We start from the raw sequence: 21,257 nt of genomic DNA on the forward strand, positions 1-21,257 counted from the left end.
TATTTTACTTGTCATATTTTCAAATGCTAAACTTGAATGCATAATGGATTTAAGCATACAGGTTATGTATACCTGTAGAGTGAGGGTGTGCATAATTATGCAGCTTCTCTTCTTTAGGGCCAAAAAACAAGGGAAGCAATTGAGACCTTGTGGGCAGTTCTTAAATGAAAAGCTGTGTTTGCAGCTGTCAGCAAATTAAAACAATGACAAACTTAATGAAGGGCTTATCACAATTATGGATCAAGGAGGCTTATACTGGTCACTGATTTTTGTCAAATGTTCAGTGGAAAGTTTGGGCCCAATTCTCACTTAAGAGATGCAAGCAAGTTAATGTTTATGTAGTTTAACAATTATGCACAATAATTGTGCAGATATAGATAAGCCAAAACCTCACTTAAAGCAATTTGGATTGAGAGCAGTTGTTGATTAATGAAAATCAAAGGCTTGCAAAATTGTGCACAAAGTATTAATGTGCACACATTCCAGAGGCCTGACTTGTACACACTTCTATAAATCTAAAGACAATTTTAGGCCATCATTTTAAGCCATGAAATTACAAGGAAAAGGCTTGAAAATAGGTCACTAAAATTAATCTTTACAAGTTTCACAATACTTTTGAGATGCATCTGTATACACACCAGGTTCATCCAAGATGTCAGTTTGAATCTTACACTTATACAGGCATCTCCATTTATTTCAATTGCTTTGCGACATTTAAAAACAAGCAAATATAAAGCTTTATGTTATATATATAAAAGGATGTTTGTTGGATAATTGTAAAATTTGAGTCATTTCTCTAAGACAATTGATTGACTAAACTGATGCTATATGAAATGAGCTAAAGATAAATCAGAATGAAAACACATTTAGGGATTTGTAATTTTTTATTACAAAAGCATGAAAACGCACACACACAAAAAAAAATCAGTCTTCAGAATGATGAGACGATAAACTCCAAGCGACGCAGGGTGACTATAGAAAAGCCTCACCCGTTCCCTGCAAGGAAAATCATTTTCAGTGAATGCATGAAGCAAATGGTCATCTTCCTGCACCGAGCTCAGGAACATTCAACTCAATCATTTCTGTGACTGGTCATGTTTACACATTGGAAGTTGAATTTCTCCAAAATGCATAGTCATTTACTGCAGTTGGATGAAATGTCTAAATTTTTAGTACTTGCGTCATGCCCAGCAGGTTTAAATGTACTCCTCAATCTAATCTGGCTACTGTAACATTTAACAGTCAGAAAACATGAGGAAGGCTCAGTTTAGCATCGCTGTGCAAACCAAGAAGCCAAAGAAGCCTGCTTCAGGTCTATCAGTGGATGCAAATCCCAAGTCTCAAATACATTAATTTGTGCTCACCTGCCATTATACGCGGCTCACTGCTGCCGTTAAACGTCATCTCAACGCAACCTTAAAACAAGGGAAAGAGGAAAAAGCATGAAGACCTGAAACTAGTGAGATCATGAAGTATACCCATGGAGTTTATAGTACAGAAACAGGAAAGTATGTAGTTTGTTTTCCCCTCTTCAATCTGAGGCACCATTGAAAACAGGCACGCAGAAAGCGCAGGGACGTTTACTGTTGCATCTGAAATAATAAAACCCAGCATCTCTCACAACAGAGAGCCCAGGCTGTCAAAGATGCAGGTGGTAACCAGCCAATCAAAATAAAGAGTCTCAGTAATCAACAAAACCCCATATACTTACAAAAATGACTGTTGCTCTTCTGAGATCACCCATTGCATATTTTGCTGAATCTAAGCAAGATGCTTGAATAGCCTGCTTCAGTCACCTAGCAGGTCAATGAACTAAAGCCAGAGACACAGCCATCATCCAAAATCTGGTCCGAAGAGGAGATCATCCAATGAAATGTGATTAGCTGGGGGGTAAAAGAAAAAAAGAGCATTTACATTATACACATAAGAAACACCTGAGGGTTGACTATTGTAGCATATGGGTGATTTAAGTGGATGTGAAGTTGCTATAGTCTGCAGCAACTGTTCAGGAAACAGTCCACCCCACCCAAAAAAATCCTTACAAATATCTCACTACATACTTTATAGTGAGATTTGCTTATGTATGGAGCAGATTAAATGCTGTACAAGTTTATGTACTGCGGAAAAGTTATTTGCCTTGAGCAGATTGGGAGGTTCAGAAAGACAATCATCTTTACAGTAATTACAGGAAGCTACCTCAAATCGACACATTATTGGTTTAAAAACCCACCACTCCAAGCTAACAAACTTTCGACAAACTGACATTAGCCAAAAGGTGAACTTCAGGTACAATTTCGCAGCATTTATTTAATTACCAGGACCGAACATATCTTGTTAGTTTCCTACAATGTGGGTCTAGCTGCTGTCCACGTGGTTAGTGAAATAAAAACTCACTATCACTGTCAAAAGACTTTCCTATTTGGCCAAAAGAACTGTTCGGAAATACTTACCAAGCAACTTGACATGTGAAGTAACTAGACTGATAATCTTGTAAAACATTGTGAACTCCTGCTAGCTTCTCACAGCGACCAGCTACAGAAAAGGAAGCTACGGCGCTTAGCTTCCAGCTTTTATAGGTTGCTGGTTGATGCTCGTTTCGCCCCCTTGTGGACGAAAAGAAACATTTTATTAACGCCACCGCCCCCTGGTGTTCACCGAAGGGGTTGCAGTTCACGCACGCTTTTTACCGACTTACTTATTTATCATCTGATTGTTATGATAATTTTGTGGTAGGTTAATCATATATTAACATTTGTAATAGTGATAATATGCAACAGTAGTGATATAAACAGCAGTCGTTAATGATCAAATAATATGTTTCAAGTGAAAACATGAACGTCTGGTAATATAAATAATATTAAAAAAAAATAAAATAAAATGCTTACGCCAAATTTAGATCACGAGGCACACATGCCTGCGCAGGAGACGCGCTCCCGCCTCCCTTGATCATTTTGTGAGAGCACATCACACTCTTTAATTGGACTCCGCCAGCCAGCGAAAGTAGTCTCTCTGCTGCTTCCCATGGTTATATGTGAAGGCATGCTGGCATCCAGGAAGACTTAAATAAAGGTAACCATAGCTCTCATTGTACAAGAGGACTGTTTGTGTGTAATATCTCTGTTATGTTTTCCATCCGTGAGCGAAAATAACCTTTTTAAAAAAAAAAAAAAAAAAGACGGTAATGGTCTCAAAATACTCTACAAGAAACACAACGAGTAGAGTTCCCTGAAATAATATGCTCGAATCTAATGTGTGCCTTTTTGTTTCTTTTAAAGGCGGTACAGACCAGAGAAGGACTCCAGCTATGTTCAGAGCAGTGTTCGGGAATAAGAAGGAAGGAGGAGGGAAAAAAGGAGACAAAAAGAGCCAGAAAAATGCAGGTAAGAGTAAAACTACTGATACACTAAAAGTTGAAGAGAAACTTGGCATGTGTACAAATGCACTGCAATTTCCAAGTCTTTATTCTGTTGGATTTTCATGCTGAATCTAGTATTCAGCTAAGAAAATATATCTGTACATTGTAAAAGTTCTTGTTTTATTTGCTGACAATATTCAGGTTCTCTCCTCCTGGGTGAGGCAAATGGAGCCATTTCAATTAGCCTAATTCATCAGTGTGTTCTGTCCTTCACACGGTGTCCCGCTGATTTTATTTTAAGTGTGTCAGTCAAAGTTGGATTGGGCTAGGCAAACATCATGACCTACTAAACAAAATCCAAAAGTATTTGTGAGTGGCTATACAAAGCAGATAAGGTTAATCTGCAGAGAGGCTGCAGACACTGAATGTTTTGTTGTGCTGTCAGTGAATTAGCAGCTCGCATCTTTAGCATGCTCTGGAAGCCCTATGTATTTTTCAGAGGCTGAACTTGTCAACTTGCAGCAGTACAGAGAAGATTTCAGCATGCACGGCGAAGATACATGAACATAAGTAGAGCTCAGTATTAGAGCAACCATGTTGCTCATTAATATTTAATATTGAGCTGCTCTGGGAAGCAAAGAACAGAGAGGAGGACAGAGAACTGTGTCAGTCTCATTAAATTCATATAGTGAGTTTACAGTACGCGCTGGCATGACTCTAATCTTTTGAAAAAAGACCACTTCATCTCGTCTTATCTCTAGTGATCTTGTGGATTTACAATAACTTATTTATAGCATATCTTTCTAGTTTACTCATCACACTAATGGCTTACCAAACACTGATTTATTACAAAACTACCCGCACCATTTTAACATTTTATTTATAAATTTTAAGAAGAATTTAGAGTGTTGCTTGATGTCATTTCAAAGTTTCAAGCCTAGGCTTAGATACTTCTGTTGCAGTCAACATTATAATGTTACTATTATGGACTGATGTACGAGCATTCCCTAAGGAGAGATATGGCCATCTTCCTGGTCAAAGTTCTGACTAATCAACACTTTTTCCCCATCTATTCCATGCAGGCGTCGAGGTGCACATGCCCTGCATTCAGCAAAGAGGCAGCGGCCAGCGTGCCACTCACCACCACGGCCGTAATGGCAGCCATTTAAATCGGAAGAGATTGACTAAGGGCGTGTCCATTTCTTTACCGTCCTCCCCGCTTCTCCCTCGCCAGGGCGACATAATTTCCTCCCAGTCCTGCGTCAAGTTCCAAGGTGGGTCGCTTTAAAGTAATCAACACAAAGCAACGTCTGAGTGACAAAGAGCTGCGCGTGAGGGATTAGCTGTAAAGGGAGCAGGATGCTTTTGCATGGCTCCACTTTGTTAAGCAGGGAGCTTCAGTGCGTTCAGTTGTTCCATACGTGACAGAAAGCACAAGTGCAGGTCCTCAGGGCCCCAAAAACGCGAGACAGATTGTCAGAGTTAATAATTCAGAGAAACAACTGAAGGCAATGCCCCCCAATTAGGTTGCTCAATGTCAAGGCATCTTATTGTTTTGGATCCGTACACTAAATAATCTGGGAATTGATGAGAGTACTCAAAGCAAATACAGTTTTGGCTATAGTTTGCTTAACATCACATGGGTTTTATGTATTGTTGGATGTAGTTTTTGATATTTTACAGGGTTTTAAAAAAAAAAATCATTTTCTTCCTTTCCACATGAGATAAAAAGTTAATGAAGAAAGATCTTTAAAAAATATTTTCCTGGTTGATGTAAAGTGCAGTTTAAATAAATAATCCTAATCTCTACTTAAATCAGTTAGAATCCTGAATATAAAAGAAAGGGTGGAGCACATCATATGTTAAAAATAGGTCAAAGAGAGAGCCTCTCCTTGATGTAACCATCTTCTTATTTCTTAGTTTCTGCAAGCCCATCTCCTCTCTTCTCCTCTTCCCTCCCGACTGCAAAGCAAAAATCAGGAGCCGAGGGAGTGACAGAGTGAAGCAGATGAGACAGCGAGCACTTAAGAAAAGAGTCCTACTTGCACAGTTTGATCATGCTTATCATCAGAGCAGTATTTCTAAATCCGTGCAGCTGTCTTCTGTCAGACAAATTATCACTGTTAATTTTGTTTGAAATTGCAAATGCTGCAAAGATTTCCAGGAAGTGCACCCTTGCTTCTCCGATGGGCTCCTTGATTGCAGCTGGATTTAAGGAACATGTTAATGTTTTGAAAGTACATTATTATTGTTTTGGTCCCTTTTTCAAAAACTGGAAGAGTGAAAAGACTGTACAGTTTGCAAGCGAAGGAACTTTAAAGTGAGCACATTTCTTGAACAAGTTCAAAAACTAAAGTAATGTTGATTGCTCCTGCATGTATCAGGGATGCTTTACATTTGGAGAAACAGTAGGTGGCAGTATCTTTTAGCAAGTCCAGCTAGCCATTCAGAAAAAAGAAGTCCTATTACATTTCATTGCATGAATCCTTGCCGCAGCCTGAGCAAATAGGAAGGGAAAATTACAGCAAGTTAACGTCCGTAGCGCCCGAGCCTCCAAATTCTTTGGCGGTCATGTACAATCAGATATAACTGCAGTGTGTTACTCTGCAGAGTTTTCCCTCAGTCTGTCGACACACACGATTCAAACGGTCACTTCCCCCCCGAGAATACCAAATTAGCACACTCCCGTGTTTGCAAACGCCTCATCCCTGAGCGTCTCATCTCCTCTCCAGGAGAACCTGCTTCCAACAACCCTGAGATGCTGATGCATAATTTGAGACACACCCACACACATGAGAGAGCACCGATTCCTCTACCACACACAGACACACACTCACACACACGCAGCCACACAGCAGAGGCATTAATATGTCATAGATAAACACCCACAATAGTGTGAATAACGTTTGCATGCGTGGCCCTCTCTGTGTATGTTCTGCTGTATACTCCTGGGACACAATTCAAAATTTTGCACCGCAGATCTCATCTGGGCAGGCTTAATCTCCCTCTCTGTCTCTCTCTCTCACTCACTTTTTTCATCCCTCCTTTTCTCCACCCTCCAATCCCTGCCTCCCACCCTGGCTTGCTCTTCCTCCCTCTTCCTCCTGCCTCTCTGCCGTGGCCAAAGGACGGGCGAGGAAGCCGGAGTATGTGGACGGCTCTTCCAGTACGAGAGAAGCTCTCATCTTTGCTTCCTGCCGTGGCAAGCCGGACCACAGAGGTGAGAATGGGAGCCCATGGGTGTGTTTTTAGCATCGTGGCTGTTTTTTTTTCCCCCAGGTACTGATCAATGAAGCTGAATAAGAGTCCGAGTTGGGGCTGAGGCAGAGGAAGAAATGAGGTGAAATAGAAAAAAGAAAGTGTGTTTTGTCTGCGTGCTAGTTACACCCCGAAGGCTTTAAAATAAGTTTTTCTCAAAGATGTGTGTGTAGGGCAAAAATTGTCTTTGTGGTTTCAAGTGACGAGCTGTTTTGTCTTCTGAGTCCTCACTAAATTTTGTTTGCGCAGATTTTGCTACATCAAAGCCGCCGTGGTGTAAATACACCTCCTCGAGCTTTTTTTTTTTCCCTGTGTTTTTGACCAGAGGGCTACCCTTAGGCTAAACAGATTTCGTGAGGCATCTTCCCTTCCCAGTTGCCAGGCACCTCTCAGCTTCCCGTTTCCATTGGCAACTGCCAGGTGGTTTGATGAATAGTACTGGACATGCAGAAATGTCCTCATGTTACTCCAGATTGGACTATGCTAACTGAAAGGAAACTTTTCCTCCCTCTACACCTCTTTAAAGTGCACATATTCAACTAAGTTTTCTGCTGCTTGTTGAGGTGTGAAACGTGCAAAAACAAAATTGGTGAAGCTTTCCCCTTGAAATCAACCTTAATTTTCTTTCAATTATAGTCTTGTGATTGGCACATTGTGTGGTCTAAAAGAATAAAATATATATACATATATATATATATAATTCATATATACTGTATATGTATATATACAGTATATATGAATTAAAAAAAGTAATGTGGTGCAGGATCTTCAAATATAAAGCAGAATGAGAAAGAAGCAGTGGAGGGAGTGAGAAATGAATGTGATGTTTTAGCGAAAAGATGTTTGTGAGGAGGAGTGAACTGTTCCTGTAATCCGTGATGCTCTGTCATCCTGTTTTTTTTTTCTTGTTTGTTTTTTTTGGGGGGGTTATGCCTACTCGGTATTCATGTGACTCAGCTGAGACCACTACATAAATGTGGTAAGATGACGTAGTAACGTAACGGTGGGCACAGAGAGTTACAAATACAACAACTCTGCTACAGCCTTTTGTTGCTGAGGTTGAGCACACGCTTTGGATGGGCTGGGGTCATTGCGTGAGGGGAGGCTTAAACAGTGATGAATGAATGCAGCACATGGCTCGTGTCGGCCCAGTTTCTCCCGGAGAAACGGTGCAGGCGAGAGCTGGAGCTCTCCGCTGAGTTCATTGAAATTCGCCGCCCGTCTCTCGACAGAGAGCACCTGGCAGGCGTAAACGCGGGGAACCTCACACAACCTCCCGCCGCTGCCCCAACCGGGGGACTGGAGAGCCGCTGTTTGTGCACTCATAACTGGTGCAGCTGGGGGGTTGGGGGGGGGGGGGGGTGACAAGGGAGGTCCATACTGACCTGTGGATGCATACATATCTTGTAGGTGTGGGAACCTCACGAGCAAAACGGAGCTAAAACGAGCATCGTCTGTCTTCTTTTGGTTGTTGTTCTCCCATTTCGCCATTATTAACCAAGTATTGATTTTGTGTGTCCCTATCAGACCTCCAAGTGGAGCCCCACCTCGGCTCCTCCCTTTCTACCCAGGAACTGATGACCAGACTATGCTTCTTATTGGGCGAAGCAACGGGCAGCACTGCTAGCTCTCCTATGGAGGACAGGAGGGAAAAGAAGGTGGGATGTGCATTGATTTACAGCCCTCTCTGAGGTCATTAAGCATGAAAAATATAGATTTCTTTGCCTTTCTTTCTTTTTTAATAGAAAATATTTATGAAGATAATCTACACAAAAGTAGATTTCTTTTTCTTTCTTTTTTATCATCGTCCACAGAGCTCCATTTCTACTCAGCATCCGACAGGTTTTAACCCCTCTGTGAGTCTCTGTGCCTTTGCCTTGCTCAGCCTTGGCCCATTTTCTCAGCCTCTTTCCACCACCTGAGCTCCAGATTCAGTCAGCTTTGCAGAGATAGCACTGTTCATGTGAGGAATGTGGGTTGTCCCGGCTAAGATAGATGAGGCTCTGGTATAAAGGGAATAACAAGGAGCTGTTTAAGCTCCACTGCTTTGCCTCCCAACAGTTTCTGTGTTGCAGAAACGTTGCATCAGTAATGAGGAGACTGTAAATCCACTCAATTAAATGAAAGGGTAAGGGATCTTCAGCTGGGGTTAGTTTTGCTTCTTCTTCTAAAACTCTGCAGTTTAGGACCAAAATCTCCCAGGATGTGTGATAAAAGCAAATAAGGACGTTTATCTATTGATTTTTGCAATGAGGGTTTTTATCCCTGTGGTTCTAACTTTGCATACATTTGCAGATTTTTATACTATAATAAACTTTTTGTGCTCAAAATGTATTTATTTAACAGATTTATTCTCCTTTTTGGTTGTGTCCTGTACTTAAATTATGTCAGCTTAGCATCGTAAATTATATTATTACCTCATTGCAGCTATAAAAACTATTCACTATCAGATTTGTCTATTTTCCTTTAGATCTGAGGGAAGCAGCAGCATGTTAGAACTTTGGTTTGGGAGTAAATTGCGCATTTCTATAGTAACTAAATTAGTTTTCATTATGAAAACTGTGAAAATGATATATTTTGATTCCTATCTGTCTGTTTTTTTAAATCTCCTCCTTCCCGTGCATTAGCATGAAGGCAAGTGCTTTCACAAGGATGGGATTCTTGTTAAAAAAGGATGATGGATTATGGAATTAATTCACCGTCATTTTGAAATAGAAGAAATCCACTTAAACTGTGAATGTTTGCGAGAGCCGCTTCCTTAACTGTTCCAGAGTTGTTTCCTGCAGACATGAAGAGTCACAGGAAGTCCAGAGTCTGATCATTGCAACAGAAGTTAACGTCTACAGGTTCTTACTGCTTCTTCATCTTATTTAGTCTCTGGAGGGATTATGGGACACATTTTACTTTTGCTTCAAAAATTATGATGCAAACAACATTTTTGATGCTTTAAACATGACCAAATCAGTTGTGTTTACCTCACGTTTTTACATTTTAAACGAAACGGTATTTACCACGTTCTGCAAATATTTTGTGTGTTAAAAACATGCAACAAGTTCCAGCATCTCATAAAAAAATACACCTTTACAGACTAAGTGCACCCATGAACAAAATTGGGTAGTATCTAGTTACATTTACTCAGTTACATTTACGTGAGCAACTTTTAAAAAAACAAACAAACAAAACTTTTAGGAATAATTTTACTGTGCTGTACTTTTTACTTTTACTTCAGTAATTTTACTATGAAGTATTGCTACTCTTAGTTGAGTAAAATTTCTGGATTCTTTACCCACTGAATGAAAAACAAACATGTTTAACCAAAAACTCACCAGTCACATACTGTACGTTTTATGTTGAAAGAAGCTGATTTGGAAAAAAAAATATTTAGCCTGATTTTGTTATTTTTTGTTACTTTTATAAATTATTGTCATTTTGGTCCTTAATATACCAAAATTTCCATTAAATGTTATATTTCGGTCCATCTGACGGTGTAATTTTTAAATATTAAATGATAATTTGATGAGTCACTCAGTACTTGAGTAGACTTTTTACCAAATACTTTTTTACTCTTACTTGAGTAATTCTTTGGATGGCTGCGTTTTACTTTTACTTGAGTAAAAATATGTTCAAGTACTCTTAATTGAGTACAATTACCTCTGCCCATGAATGTGTAGTAGTAGAAGCCCTTTAGTTTCATTTACTTGAAGTAGTCATTTCCTTCACCTTTCTCTAAGTTATCGGATACATTTTGTATTATATACAAAATGTTGTTGAAATTCCTTCTTTTCTTTCTTCTATTTGTTTTAGGGTGACACCTCTGCCCAAGGGGGGAGTCCCAGCTCAACTCTTACCTGCAGTACCACTTCCCCTTGTACAGAGAGCCCCACATCCACCCTGAGCACCGGTGCTGGAGGCCAGTCCCTTCCCCAGCCTTTACCCTTATCCTCTCCTCATCGTGGCTCCAGCAGCAGCCCCTGTGGGACTCTATCCAGCCCTGCACACAGCCCTACCCCCTGTCCTACTTCTGGACTGATCTCTGTGAGCAGTCCTGGGCCTCCAACTCAAAGCCCCACCTCCACCTTGGAGAGCAAGGATAGTGGAATTATAGGTGGAGATGATACGTCTTTAAATTGTATTTTTCCACATTCAGATGTTTTTTTTTCTTCAGCAGCTGCAAGCGTGTCAGTAAACAAGAAAACACAGTCAGCTGTAAAAACAAAAAAATAATATAGGCTATATACTGTATATATATATATATATATATATATATATATATATATATATATATATATATATATATATATATATATATGATCTATTTTTATTGATCTATTTAATGCATGGTGGAACTATTGAATTTTTTTTTAAAAGTCTTTAAAGTTGCTTGAACATAAATAGGTTTTAAATCTTCAAACATACACCCTAACCTCACATGTGGTTTTTCTGAGCCGCTTGTGCCACCTCGGCCTTAAGGCTTCAGCTCCCTGCTGTCAAAACTGGGACACTGCTGTCTTTGTTGCGTATGGGTCTGATTCTCTCAAAATAGGACACTTTTTTTCTCCTTAAATAGAGTTTGTATTTATAGTTGATTACAAAAGACACATCAAGTGCAATGAAGCCCCACTGATCAAAGAGGTCATGTCTCCTGTTTTTCTCTGTTGATTAGGTAAAATGCGTGTTGTATTTTACATCTTATAAAAAAAAAAAAGTTTACAACCATACTCAAGCTATTCTCAGCATATTTCAACCAGATTTTCTTTCCCCATTTCAGCAACCATCACAAGCTCCTCTGAGAATGAGGAGCGCAGCACTTCCAGCGACGTTCTGACAAAGGAGGAGGGCCCGGGGGGCAGCGGCGGTGTCATGGGCCGTGCGGGCGACGACCGCCATCCCGGGCAAACCAGAGACAATCTGACAGCTCCGCAACCTGACGCCTTACCCAGGAGTGAGATCATGGAGCCCAGGACTCCACCAGCACCGAAAAGACCCCTCCCGCAGCACCACATTCAGGGCCTCTCCTCGCTCGTGATGCCCCGTCCAAATTCAGTGGCAGGTACAGCTTAACAGAGACGTGCTGTGTGCTTGAGGAGTTTTGAAAATGGCAGATGTAGCTAGAACTCTGCAGTCAGACCCTCCTTTATGCACAGTACAAAACTCATAAACTTCCATGAATTTCTCTGAATCACATTTAAGTTGAAGCCTCTAATCAAGCAGCAGAGACTCCAGGAAATCTGAAAATGGTCCCGATCTTAACGCTTCTTTATGCCACATTGCGCCCATTTTCACACCTTCATAAACTTTAAACAAATGAGACACAATTAGTGAGAAAGAGTTGCCTAAGCTCCCATTATACTGTACATGAAGTCGGCTAATGAGCGCATAAACGTAGCAGCTGTGACCTGGGTGACTAATTAATGGAGGAATTAATCTGGTGTGAATGGCAAATTGATTGAATTGATTGTTGATTCGCCACTTTCTAAATACAGTAGAGGCATAATCTGCGAGATCTCTGCGATGCAGTGCACCTCGAACTGGTGCTCTACTTACCACCGAGGCTGGGTACGCTCAGTGAGCAGCACCAGTTAAAAGTCCTGGGAGGCCTCCAGTTGTCATAAAAGTAACGCCGCCCCTCCCCTTCTCTCCACAGTCACGATCTTTTGCTGGTGCGCGAGGCTCTTTTTCTTCCCTTAGATGTCAGTTCATTTGTGGTGGAAGCAAAAAGGAGAGATTCCCTAAGGAGCCGATTCACAGTAATGCCTGCCAGTTTTTTGTTGTTTTTCTTTTTTTTCTGTCAGCTGGTGCTTTCATTTAGACACTCTTGATGAATTTCGGAATAAAGATTTACCAAGCCGCATGTACAGTAGCTGCAACAATCCAGTTTCAAATTCATTAGGAATTCAAATGCATGAAGCTAAATGCGCATTATGATTAACGACGCAAGACCACATGCAATTCTAACTTAGCTGGATGAAAAATGTTGTAGCAGAACTATAATTGTGTGAGTCAGTTTAAATACACAAAATGCTGCCTTTAAATTAAAACTCACATTAAAACTAGTGCATGTTTCAGAGACCATGCTGAGGTCTAATTTTACTGTCAGTTGAAAGGCTAGATAGTCATGTGTTGTTGTTACTGTGTTCATAATTTGAAATTATAGTTCCAGATTGGTGGGCCTGACTTTAGATTGAGTTTACCGGGGCAGTAACTCATTGCCCCAAAGACTTTTTGAATTTTTTTTTTTAATGAATGTGTGTTTTACATTGTTTAAAAGGCAAAACATTAGATAAACATAAAACGTATAGGCCCATGCCAAATGAATTGTAATAATATTTTGGGATTTTTATGAATTTAAACAATACTTAAGTATTTGAAAACAAATAAGTTATAGCAATTTTGGGGGGAACAACATGTAGCTGTTGCTCAGGGGAAGTATTGAACCTATCATGTATCAACTGCATTGCACTACCTATTAATGCATTGTAATTTGCATTAGCAGGACAATTTCTTCTGTTGTGGATAAGGCACCAAAACTGGCTCAAGCTCAGGGGCCACATTCTTGTAAATCCGATTCTGGTTGCAGTAACATTTCCACAGATATGTTCTTCATTTAATGCAACATGCATGTTTTATCATACTTTATAGATAGCGGTGAACTTTATGGGAGATGTTGGCAGAGAGAGAGCCTGAGGCAAAGTCAGGGCCTGGAGGTGGGCGAGAAGTTCTTGCAAGTTTTGAATGTATCTGAATTTGATTCAGAATCTTGAATTTGATTTGGATTCTCTAAAACTGGGACATCAATTTGGCCCATTTGTCTTGTAAATTTCCATAAAGTGACAGTTGCTGTTGTGTAAATGAGATAAACAGAATGGGTTACTGTGTTGTTTTTCTGCAAAACAAGCGTGTAATATTATTTCTCAGCTTCCTTCAGCTTTTTGTTTGGTTTGTTCTGAATGAGAAGCCCCCTGGTAATGTATTTGCTCCTTTGCAGCTAGAACTGTGGTGGGAGCAGGCATTTTTACAAGGTACACATTGTTACTGTTGAAGTGAAACAATTTATTTGGCTGACACATTTCATTTCAGTAAAGTTTATTCGCCAGCTTTACAAACTGAGCAGTTTATGGGGGTTTGACTTGATGAATTTATATATTAAAAAACTGCTGCTTCTATTGAATGGATGGAGATGGAAGAGTAACAAAAGCAGCCTATTGGTATCCCAGAGCCTGAAGTAAATCTTGTTTTAATGTTGCCTTGCCTAAATTCTGTCTGGTGTCATAATGTTCTTATAGTAAGGTCATGTAATGAAATAATATTTAGCAAAATCATTGCTTCTGCTATCCTTCAAGAAATGTAACAGCTATGACAGAATTGAAAAGTGGGAATGACATTTTAATTGGTTATCCCTAACTGCGCTTTTATTATTTTTTCTCTCTTTTTTTTTAGATGTATTTATTTATTTTGTTTGCTTCCAGTCTCTTTGCTGACCTTATTAAGTTGTAGCTGTTCCTAATACTGCCTTTGAAATACCTTGGAAATCAGAACTCAAGTCTGTGAATGGCGTCTTACCAAACTTCAGTGAGAGAAAGTCAATGGGCTTTTGCTGCTGTTGATCACGGTGATGTTGCTGAATATTTTCAGCTACGTAGTGCTTTTCTGGCATTGTAGGCATTGTAACCATGAAGGAACATGTGTTTAAACAGATGTTGCTCAGTACTGCGGCTGTGACTCATTTACTGTAGTTACATACAACCGAGACAAGTGCAGATAAGCTGCAGGTATTACTGCATGTTTTGTGTACAGGCTTTGTATTGGGGTTTGAAGTTGAGGTTGGTAGGAAACCTTTACTGTCTAACCAGGAAATCCGACTTTATAGGGTGGTTTCTGTTGTTTTTTTTTAACTGACTTAATTGTGGTTTTTGAGCATCTGCTTTGTCATCTCAAACCCCAGTGGATGATAGAACATAGCCGGTCACACTGGGCAGGTTCAGCTGTACGTTTTCACTGTTAAGAGGGAGTTTTCCTTGCCACTGTCAAGACATGCATGCCCAGTATGAGAGTTCATGACTCGATCCTTTGTACTGTCCAGTGATCCAAAATGCTTGTTGAGAAGGAAATTTTGCTGTAAAGTCAGAGATATAATGAGAATAAACATGACTACTGTGTTTTCCAATTAGGATTGAATTAAAATGCTTTTGATTGTATTGCATTGATAATATGTTTATTGCAGTTCTAATAATGTTAACTGTTCAGTATATTTGTTGTTTTTTGACAGAATTGAATATGTAAACATCAGTGACATTTAACACTAGATATTCAAGTAACTATTCTTATTTTGCACAATATTATAAAATTTTGCAGTTCTGCTCCTTGAACGACAGCAGTTTACCAAGCAATATTTAGGAATTTAATTAGTCAGGCTATCTGCTCCAGCATGCTGTCTGCACTGAGCTGCATAACAGTGATGGCTAGGGGTGCACCGATTGCAGTTTGTTGGCTGATCACCAATTACCAATCCTTAAAAAAACCCAATCTGTTGCTTCCGATAATTTTTTTTTGTCTGCCACCTCACTAAATATAGCAAGGAAATTGCTGAGTTGGCAACAGTGGGGTGACTATTGTTAACTGCAAACATGAAGACATGACCGGGTGGGCCGGTCTATTTTTTATTTATTTTTTTCAGTTTATTCACTCACAATTTATATGATGAGCTTACAACATACTTATATACCAGATAATACAGATCACAGATCAACACAGATCATAACTGCAAAATTATAGTGAGTGAATCAGGTATCCAAAGAAGCTATTTAAAGCTTATAGATGGAGCCTGTGAACATAAAATTCCATACATTTTATTATGAAAGTATCTCCTCTCGAAAGTCACACCTCTCTACAGGCAGAGCAGAAGAGGACAGTGGTTGATTTTTAGACTTTTTAGACCGAGGTAGGTGAGCTTGGGGGATTAGATCGGCTTTACATGTAACTATTGGTTGCTGATCTCTCAAAATTTAGGAAACCGGCACCAATAAATCGGCTAGCTGATAAATCGGTGCATCCCTAGTGACAGCACTTTCAAAATGCCATTACGTTAATAACAGTACTGGTTCTTCTTTATTTTTCACGCATATTGAAACCATAACTAGTCAGAAATTTCTGAATATAATCTTTGTGACAAATCCACTTTTAAAATAAACCCCATTTTCTGAATTCCTCTGAAGTAGAAACATTTAGCCCAAGTGATTGCTCCACCTGCAATACGTCTTTAAATGATGTTAACCTCTCAGAGACGCCGGGGGCTTGTCCGGGGCTGAACAGCTAACCTTTAAAGTGTTGAAGGATCAACAAGTGTTCTGGGGCAATCAGCTAAACAGTCATCAGCAGCAAGGATGAAGGTGGGCAGTGAGTGTGGGATAGGTTGGACCGCGAACGGGTGGAAGGATGAGTTGTTCTGGTTTCTCTGTGTCAAACTGGCTGAAAACATGTTTTTACTCATTCACTGTATCGTTGGTTCTCTCAGACATTTGGCCTGGCTGTCTTTAGCCAGTAATCTCTCTCTCTCTTCCTCTCTCTCTCTCTCATCCCACTCCACACCTCCTTCACACCGTTTTTCCGCAGACTGTGCTCCGTCCTCTCACTGTGGATGTTCTTTCAAGCTGCAATTCTCCACTCTTGCTTGTAATTTCATGCATGTGCCATGTCCTAAGAGCCTTCTGCAGCCTGGTGGAAGAAATGTGTGTGTGTGTTTTTTTAAATATATTATTTTACTTTTCTGCTGCATATTGCTTGCACCACACCGATCGAGTTGTATTATTAGTTTCATGATAGTGATTCAAACTGATATGTTTCGCATAAGGGAGGCCCATGTTGTCCACAGAACAGGTTTTATGCTCTCTTAACAGCCCAGTAAATTATAATATTCACAAGCCTTCAATCACAGTCTCTCACAGTAACACTTTGCTTCTGGAGGATGATGGACACATAGGGCTAGCAGATGTATCAGAAGAACACGGTCTTAGAAGTGTGGGTTGAAGGATGTACAGTAATTTAATACATTTCTGTGTCTCTATCTCGCTGTTTGAAATAAATGAGAAATGAAAAATGCTTGTATCGCTAACGAGTAGCCACATACATTTAAAAAAAATGTTAGTACTATCACTGCAAGTAAGATTATTGAACTATGAGACATAAGTTTGGCACATTTTGTACCGCCCGTTTTCTGGTCTTTTATAGCCCAAAAGGATTCTCCCTTTTTATTCATCTCACTCTGAGCAGATTAGAGACAACAGTAATATCAGATTTACAGATTTTACACCATTTCTCTTCTGCATATATGTATCAGTGCCACCAGCTGCCTTTTAGAAGTAATCTAATGACTCTAAGCAGAATCCTCCTGAGTATAAATCCACGTGTCTGCGAAGGCATCGGATGTTTGTCAATGGAGAACAAACAGCAAAATGAAGACAAAGGAAAACACCAGATAAGGCAGAGGTAAAGTTGTAATTTAGGGTTAGGTTATAAAAAATATCCCTGGCCTAGCATTTTGTCAGCGGTTTCTGTTGCAGAAAATTCACACCACACGTCTCCTTCAAAATCCTAACCACACTGTGAGGCATGGCTGCATCATACTGTGGGACATGCTTTTTTTTTCTTTTTACAGTAGGGGAAGGGAAACTGGTTGCTTAAATGAGTTATAGTGATGCTGAATACAGAGCAATCCTAGAAGAAAACTATGTGAGCTAAAAAATAAATTGTGAACTTGTTCACTGACTCTTCATTCACCATGACTGAGCTTGAGCTATTGAAAAATAAAAGTTTGTACAGTTTTCAGTCTTTGGATGTGCAACGCTGGTAGAGACACACACCAAAGCACAATCTGAATGTCATGTACCATTTTCCTTCCCTGTTACAGTGTTGTTGTACTTCTGCTGGGTCTGGCACATAAAATCTTAATAAGCACATTGTGTAACAAAGTTAATTCACCAATTCACCCACACACACAAAAAAATAACAAGTAGAAACTTTAGAAGCTAAAAACTTAAAGATGAGCAAAAATAATAAAAACAAGTTTCATCCCAGTAAGCAGAAACAGTCCTACTTGCAGTGGATGTAATCTATTTAGCTGGTTCTCTGCCATGCTTGGATTCATAAACCGCTTGGATTAAACTCAGAGAGAGAGAGAGGAACTACAAACAGATTAAACTAGAATAGAGGTTTTTTTTCCCCCCCTGCGAGCTTAACAGCCAGAAAAGCAGCTAAACCGTAAAATGAACTGATTTTTACAGCATGTAAATGTTTTTCATATGGTGATAATCACACAGTAACAAAAAAGTATTATAGCTTATTATTAAAGCTATTTCTGTGTCTCTCCAGAGAGAGCATCACTTTCTAGTTCTGTTTTCCTCTCCTCTATCTTCTTGAGAAACTGAATCTAATGAACTTTGAAAATGTCAAAAAAGTTCTTACCTCGGATGTATTTGTACCTGCTTACATGTTAAGGGTCCTCAGTTGCTCAGCAACCTTAGAGCTACTTTTTTTGACAACTTGTGAACCATACAGTGGGAATTATCAGGTGGCTTTAGGTAAAACCTCCAGGGACCACCTGCATGAGAGGTCGACATGTGAAACTCCTCACCTGCAGAGCTAACAGTGAACCATGACTCATCACTTCAGATTAAAGCTGAAGCAGCACCATGCTTTGGTTAAATTGAACTCATTTAGTTTTATTAATAGCTTTTTTGTATCGTATGGTCTTGATGATTTGCATTTTAAACATTGTAAGATATTTGCTATGTTTTTTATACAACCAACCTAGGTATTACGAAATAGATTAGACTATAAATGCTAGAATTTACTGTACTTGTTTGCCCACATTTAGGTGTGATTAAACATTTAGTGGTCATACATTACACTTTGGCAGTAATATTATTACTTTGGCAGTAATAATAACAGACACTTTCCAATGTGCATCATCAAGTCTTGTGTCATCAGAGCTTTGTTAATATACAGTCGACTTGTTCTTTCTTTCTTTTTGGTTCACTTTTGCAGCTGGATGTTTTGAAAAATTCAGAAATCTTTTTTTTGTTTTTGCAAAAAACTAAAAGGTGCGCGACCCATTTAGTTCTTACTGTTTCCTGCAACATGGAGGGAAGACTCAGATAAAAATCATTAAAACTGCAGAAAGTAGGCTATGATAAACTCTGTGGTGTGAGTGGGTTTATAGTTGGAATGTGGGTGTTTAGACATCTACTTTTTTTGTTTTTGAGAACTTCAATGAAGCGTTTCTCATTTCCCAAGTTGGCTTCTGGTTGGCCAACACATTCTTGCATTACAATCAGATGTATTCCTTCTGACGCCTTTGTCAAAATCCCTTTTGGCAAAGGTACAAAAGGCATTTTACAGCTTTGTCAGATTCAGATTACTGAGTGTGAGATATGTTCATTCCTGCTTTCTCCGTCTTGTCTCCTCAAGGTCACTGAACTTGTGTCTTTATCTGTTTATGCCTCACATCTCCATGGATACAGTAATTGACTTGCATATCTGCAGTATGCAGGTGTTTTTTTTTATTTATGCACATTTCCTGCATGTTTCTCACACACTGAATTATTTCCAACCCATTCTCTCTGCACAGCAACAAGCTCCACTCGACTGGAGGATCTGAGTTATCTGGACAACCAAAGGGCTTCGGGGCACCGGGGCTCCGTCCGAAAGCACAACACAGCTGGGCGCACAAGCGATGACTCCAAAGGTACTTTCTGGTTTCACTTCGGGGTATTTTTTCATTCAGTAGGTTGCAGAAACAGATCTGTAAATCCCTCTCCCCATCTCTTAAGAATGCATAAAGTTATCCACTCTCAAACTGTGTGAACTCTGCCCTCTCATTGTGTGCAGGGAGACTGGTGCCATTCAAGCAAACAGACATAATGCTAAAACCGCTGCTGTTCGAAGTCCCCGGGGTCACCGCAGAAACGCCTTTCGTCGGCCGGGACTGGCTATTTGCACGGCTGGAGGAAGTCTTGAGGAAAACGAGCACCTGCGAGGGCCGTGGCGCAGTCGTAGTGGGGAACGCCGGATCGGGCAAGACTGCCATCATCTGGCGGCTTGTGACGCTCAGCTGCCACGGAATGCGAACGCCACAGGGAGCCGCCAGTGACCCCCACAGCCCCAAATCCTCCCCTAAATGTAAGATTAGTTTAAGATTAGTTTAAACTGAATTCATTCAATATCTTTTGAGTTATTGGGGGAAAAAAAGTTTTTGACAAGTAGTTAGCAACTAGGTCACACAATCTTTGTTCAAGTTCTCCCCTGCGGTTTGTCTACTGATTGCAGTTTTGTAAGAAGAGGGAGATTTTTTTTTTTTTTTTCTCTTCTTCCTCCCATGAGTGGCACAGAAACTGTTCTTTTGTCTGAACAATGCGAAGACAGCCCTCTCATGCGAGTGGATTGTGCACACAAGTGCACGGTGCATGCTGCGACGTGCTGAAAGTTTATCTTGAAGAAATGATGACGAAAATGCAGGAAGGGACAAATTTGAATTTTATTTTCTTGATGTGTCTTGCTTATAGACCTGAGTATTGTCAGGTTGAAGGATAAAAGCAAAGTAGCATGGAAAAGGCTGGGTTGCATTTATTTTCAGCACTATTGCATTATTTAGTGATATCTCTACTGTATAATGTCATTTCATTTTAACTTGACAAAAGGATACATCAAGGCAGGAAAGAAGCTCTGTGAGTCGATGATTAAAGCTTTTTTTTTTTTCTTGATTTTGTTGTTTCCAATCCAGCTTCCAGGAGAAGTAAATGCTTTCCAGCATAGAGATGTTCTAATTATCCATTTATTTGACTGATTTTCTTTATGTCAGCTATGCATTTCTTGATATTGGTTTGTGATTTGCTACAGCTGGCGACAAGCAGGGAAAAGCAGCCGCCAATCAGAGCTCTGCTGCAGGAACAAGTGATAATGCAGGACAGAGGAAGGAGGCTGTGAGATGCCTGGCCGCCAAGGTAATATGAAAATTTATATGCATTTACATTTTCTTTTTGTTTTTTTTATTTGGAATAAATAAAAGCTTTCTCTTCATTTCTCATAAATTAGTATCTAAAGCTATAGGCTACCAACTGGTTGGTTTAAAAAGAAAGATATATATACAGTATATATAAACAGACTGCTATGAACAGAAGATGATTAAAATCAAACAAATGACAAAAGAAACAAATACAAAAGGAATGACAGATACAAGACTGAAACGGAAACAGAGGTGACAGTTAGAAATTGTGATTGTGTTGTTGATGATGAGGATGAAGAGATGCTGAAGGAAGATATACAAATCCTAACAGTCACGGATTCTAAAATTGTAATAATAGTGGGACGACTGATCGGTAATAAAAAGTAATAAATATAAGCAATAAAATAAGATTCATATTTAATTTAAACAGCTGATATAATTATTACCATAATAAAATAAACATTGTAAAAATATATATATATATATATTTCAAAGCAATGAGAAAGTAGAAATAAGAAAGTAATGTCTCACTGTGGGTTTTTGTTCTTTAGGTATGAACAAAGGTACAATCTGAAGGATATGGGTGGCTTGTAAAATAAAAGCTGATCTGAAACATATGAGGGTTTTAACCATTAATCACTTTAAAAC

The 21,257-nt window shown here is 39.5% G+C and overlaps 1 protein-coding gene, 1 long non-coding RNA gene and 2 other non-coding genes across 6 annotated transcripts in view; 1 reads left to right on the forward strand and 3 right to left on the reverse strand.

The window, feature by feature from the left end:
* Positions 1-865: 865 nt before the first annotated feature.
* LOC116718114 (uncharacterized) lies at positions 866-2,583 on the reverse strand. Its single transcript, XR_004338874.1, has 4 exons — positions 2,451-2,583; positions 1,712-1,883; positions 1,365-1,415; positions 866-996 (listed from the first exon to the last, which is right to left on the reverse strand). It is a non-coding gene; the product is annotated as an uncharacterized LOC116718114 (long non-coding RNA).
* On the reverse strand, positions 1,199-1,330 carry LOC116719290 (small nucleolar RNA SNORA31). The gene has a single exon (XR_004339159.1). It is a non-coding gene; the product is annotated as a small nucleolar RNA SNORA31 (small nucleolar RNA).
* Positions 1,516-1,651, reverse strand: LOC116719291 (small nucleolar RNA SNORA31). Its single transcript, XR_004339160.1, has one exon. It is a non-coding gene; the product is annotated as a small nucleolar RNA SNORA31 (small nucleolar RNA).
* A 367-nt stretch (positions 2,584-2,950) lies between the features above and the next one.
* The window catches only part of LOC116718111 (protein TANC1-like), a 41,109-nt gene continuing 22,802 nt past the window's right edge, over positions 2,951-21,257 (forward strand). For 2 of the 3 annotated variants that reach the window (XM_032559789.1, XM_032559790.1), the window contains exons 1-10: positions 2,951-3,069; positions 3,276-3,380; positions 4,438-4,629; positions 6,483-6,575; positions 8,141-8,271; positions 10,418-10,718; positions 11,382-11,663; positions 19,236-19,352; positions 19,496-19,786; positions 20,504-20,607. In XM_032559789.1, coding sequence (XP_032415680.1) covers positions 3,305-3,380; positions 4,438-4,629; positions 6,483-6,575; positions 8,141-8,271; positions 10,418-10,718; positions 11,382-11,663; positions 19,236-19,352; positions 19,496-19,786; positions 20,504-20,607 — 1,587 coding nt within the window. In that variant the 5' untranslated portion in view covers positions 2,951-3,069; positions 3,276-3,304. The remainder of the gene's footprint in view (positions 3,070-3,275; positions 3,381-4,437; positions 4,630-6,482; positions 6,576-8,140; positions 8,272-10,417; positions 10,719-11,381; positions 11,664-19,235; positions 19,353-19,495; positions 19,787-20,503; positions 20,608-21,257) is intronic. The other variant, XM_032559791.1, reaches the window with a different exon arrangement.

The sequence above is a fragment of the Xiphophorus hellerii genome, chromosome 4 (assembly GCF_003331165.1).
Source record: "Xiphophorus hellerii strain 12219 chromosome 4, Xiphophorus_hellerii-4.1, whole genome shotgun sequence".
NCBI classification, from domain to species: Eukaryota; Metazoa; Chordata; class Actinopteri; order Cyprinodontiformes; family Poeciliidae; genus Xiphophorus; species Xiphophorus hellerii.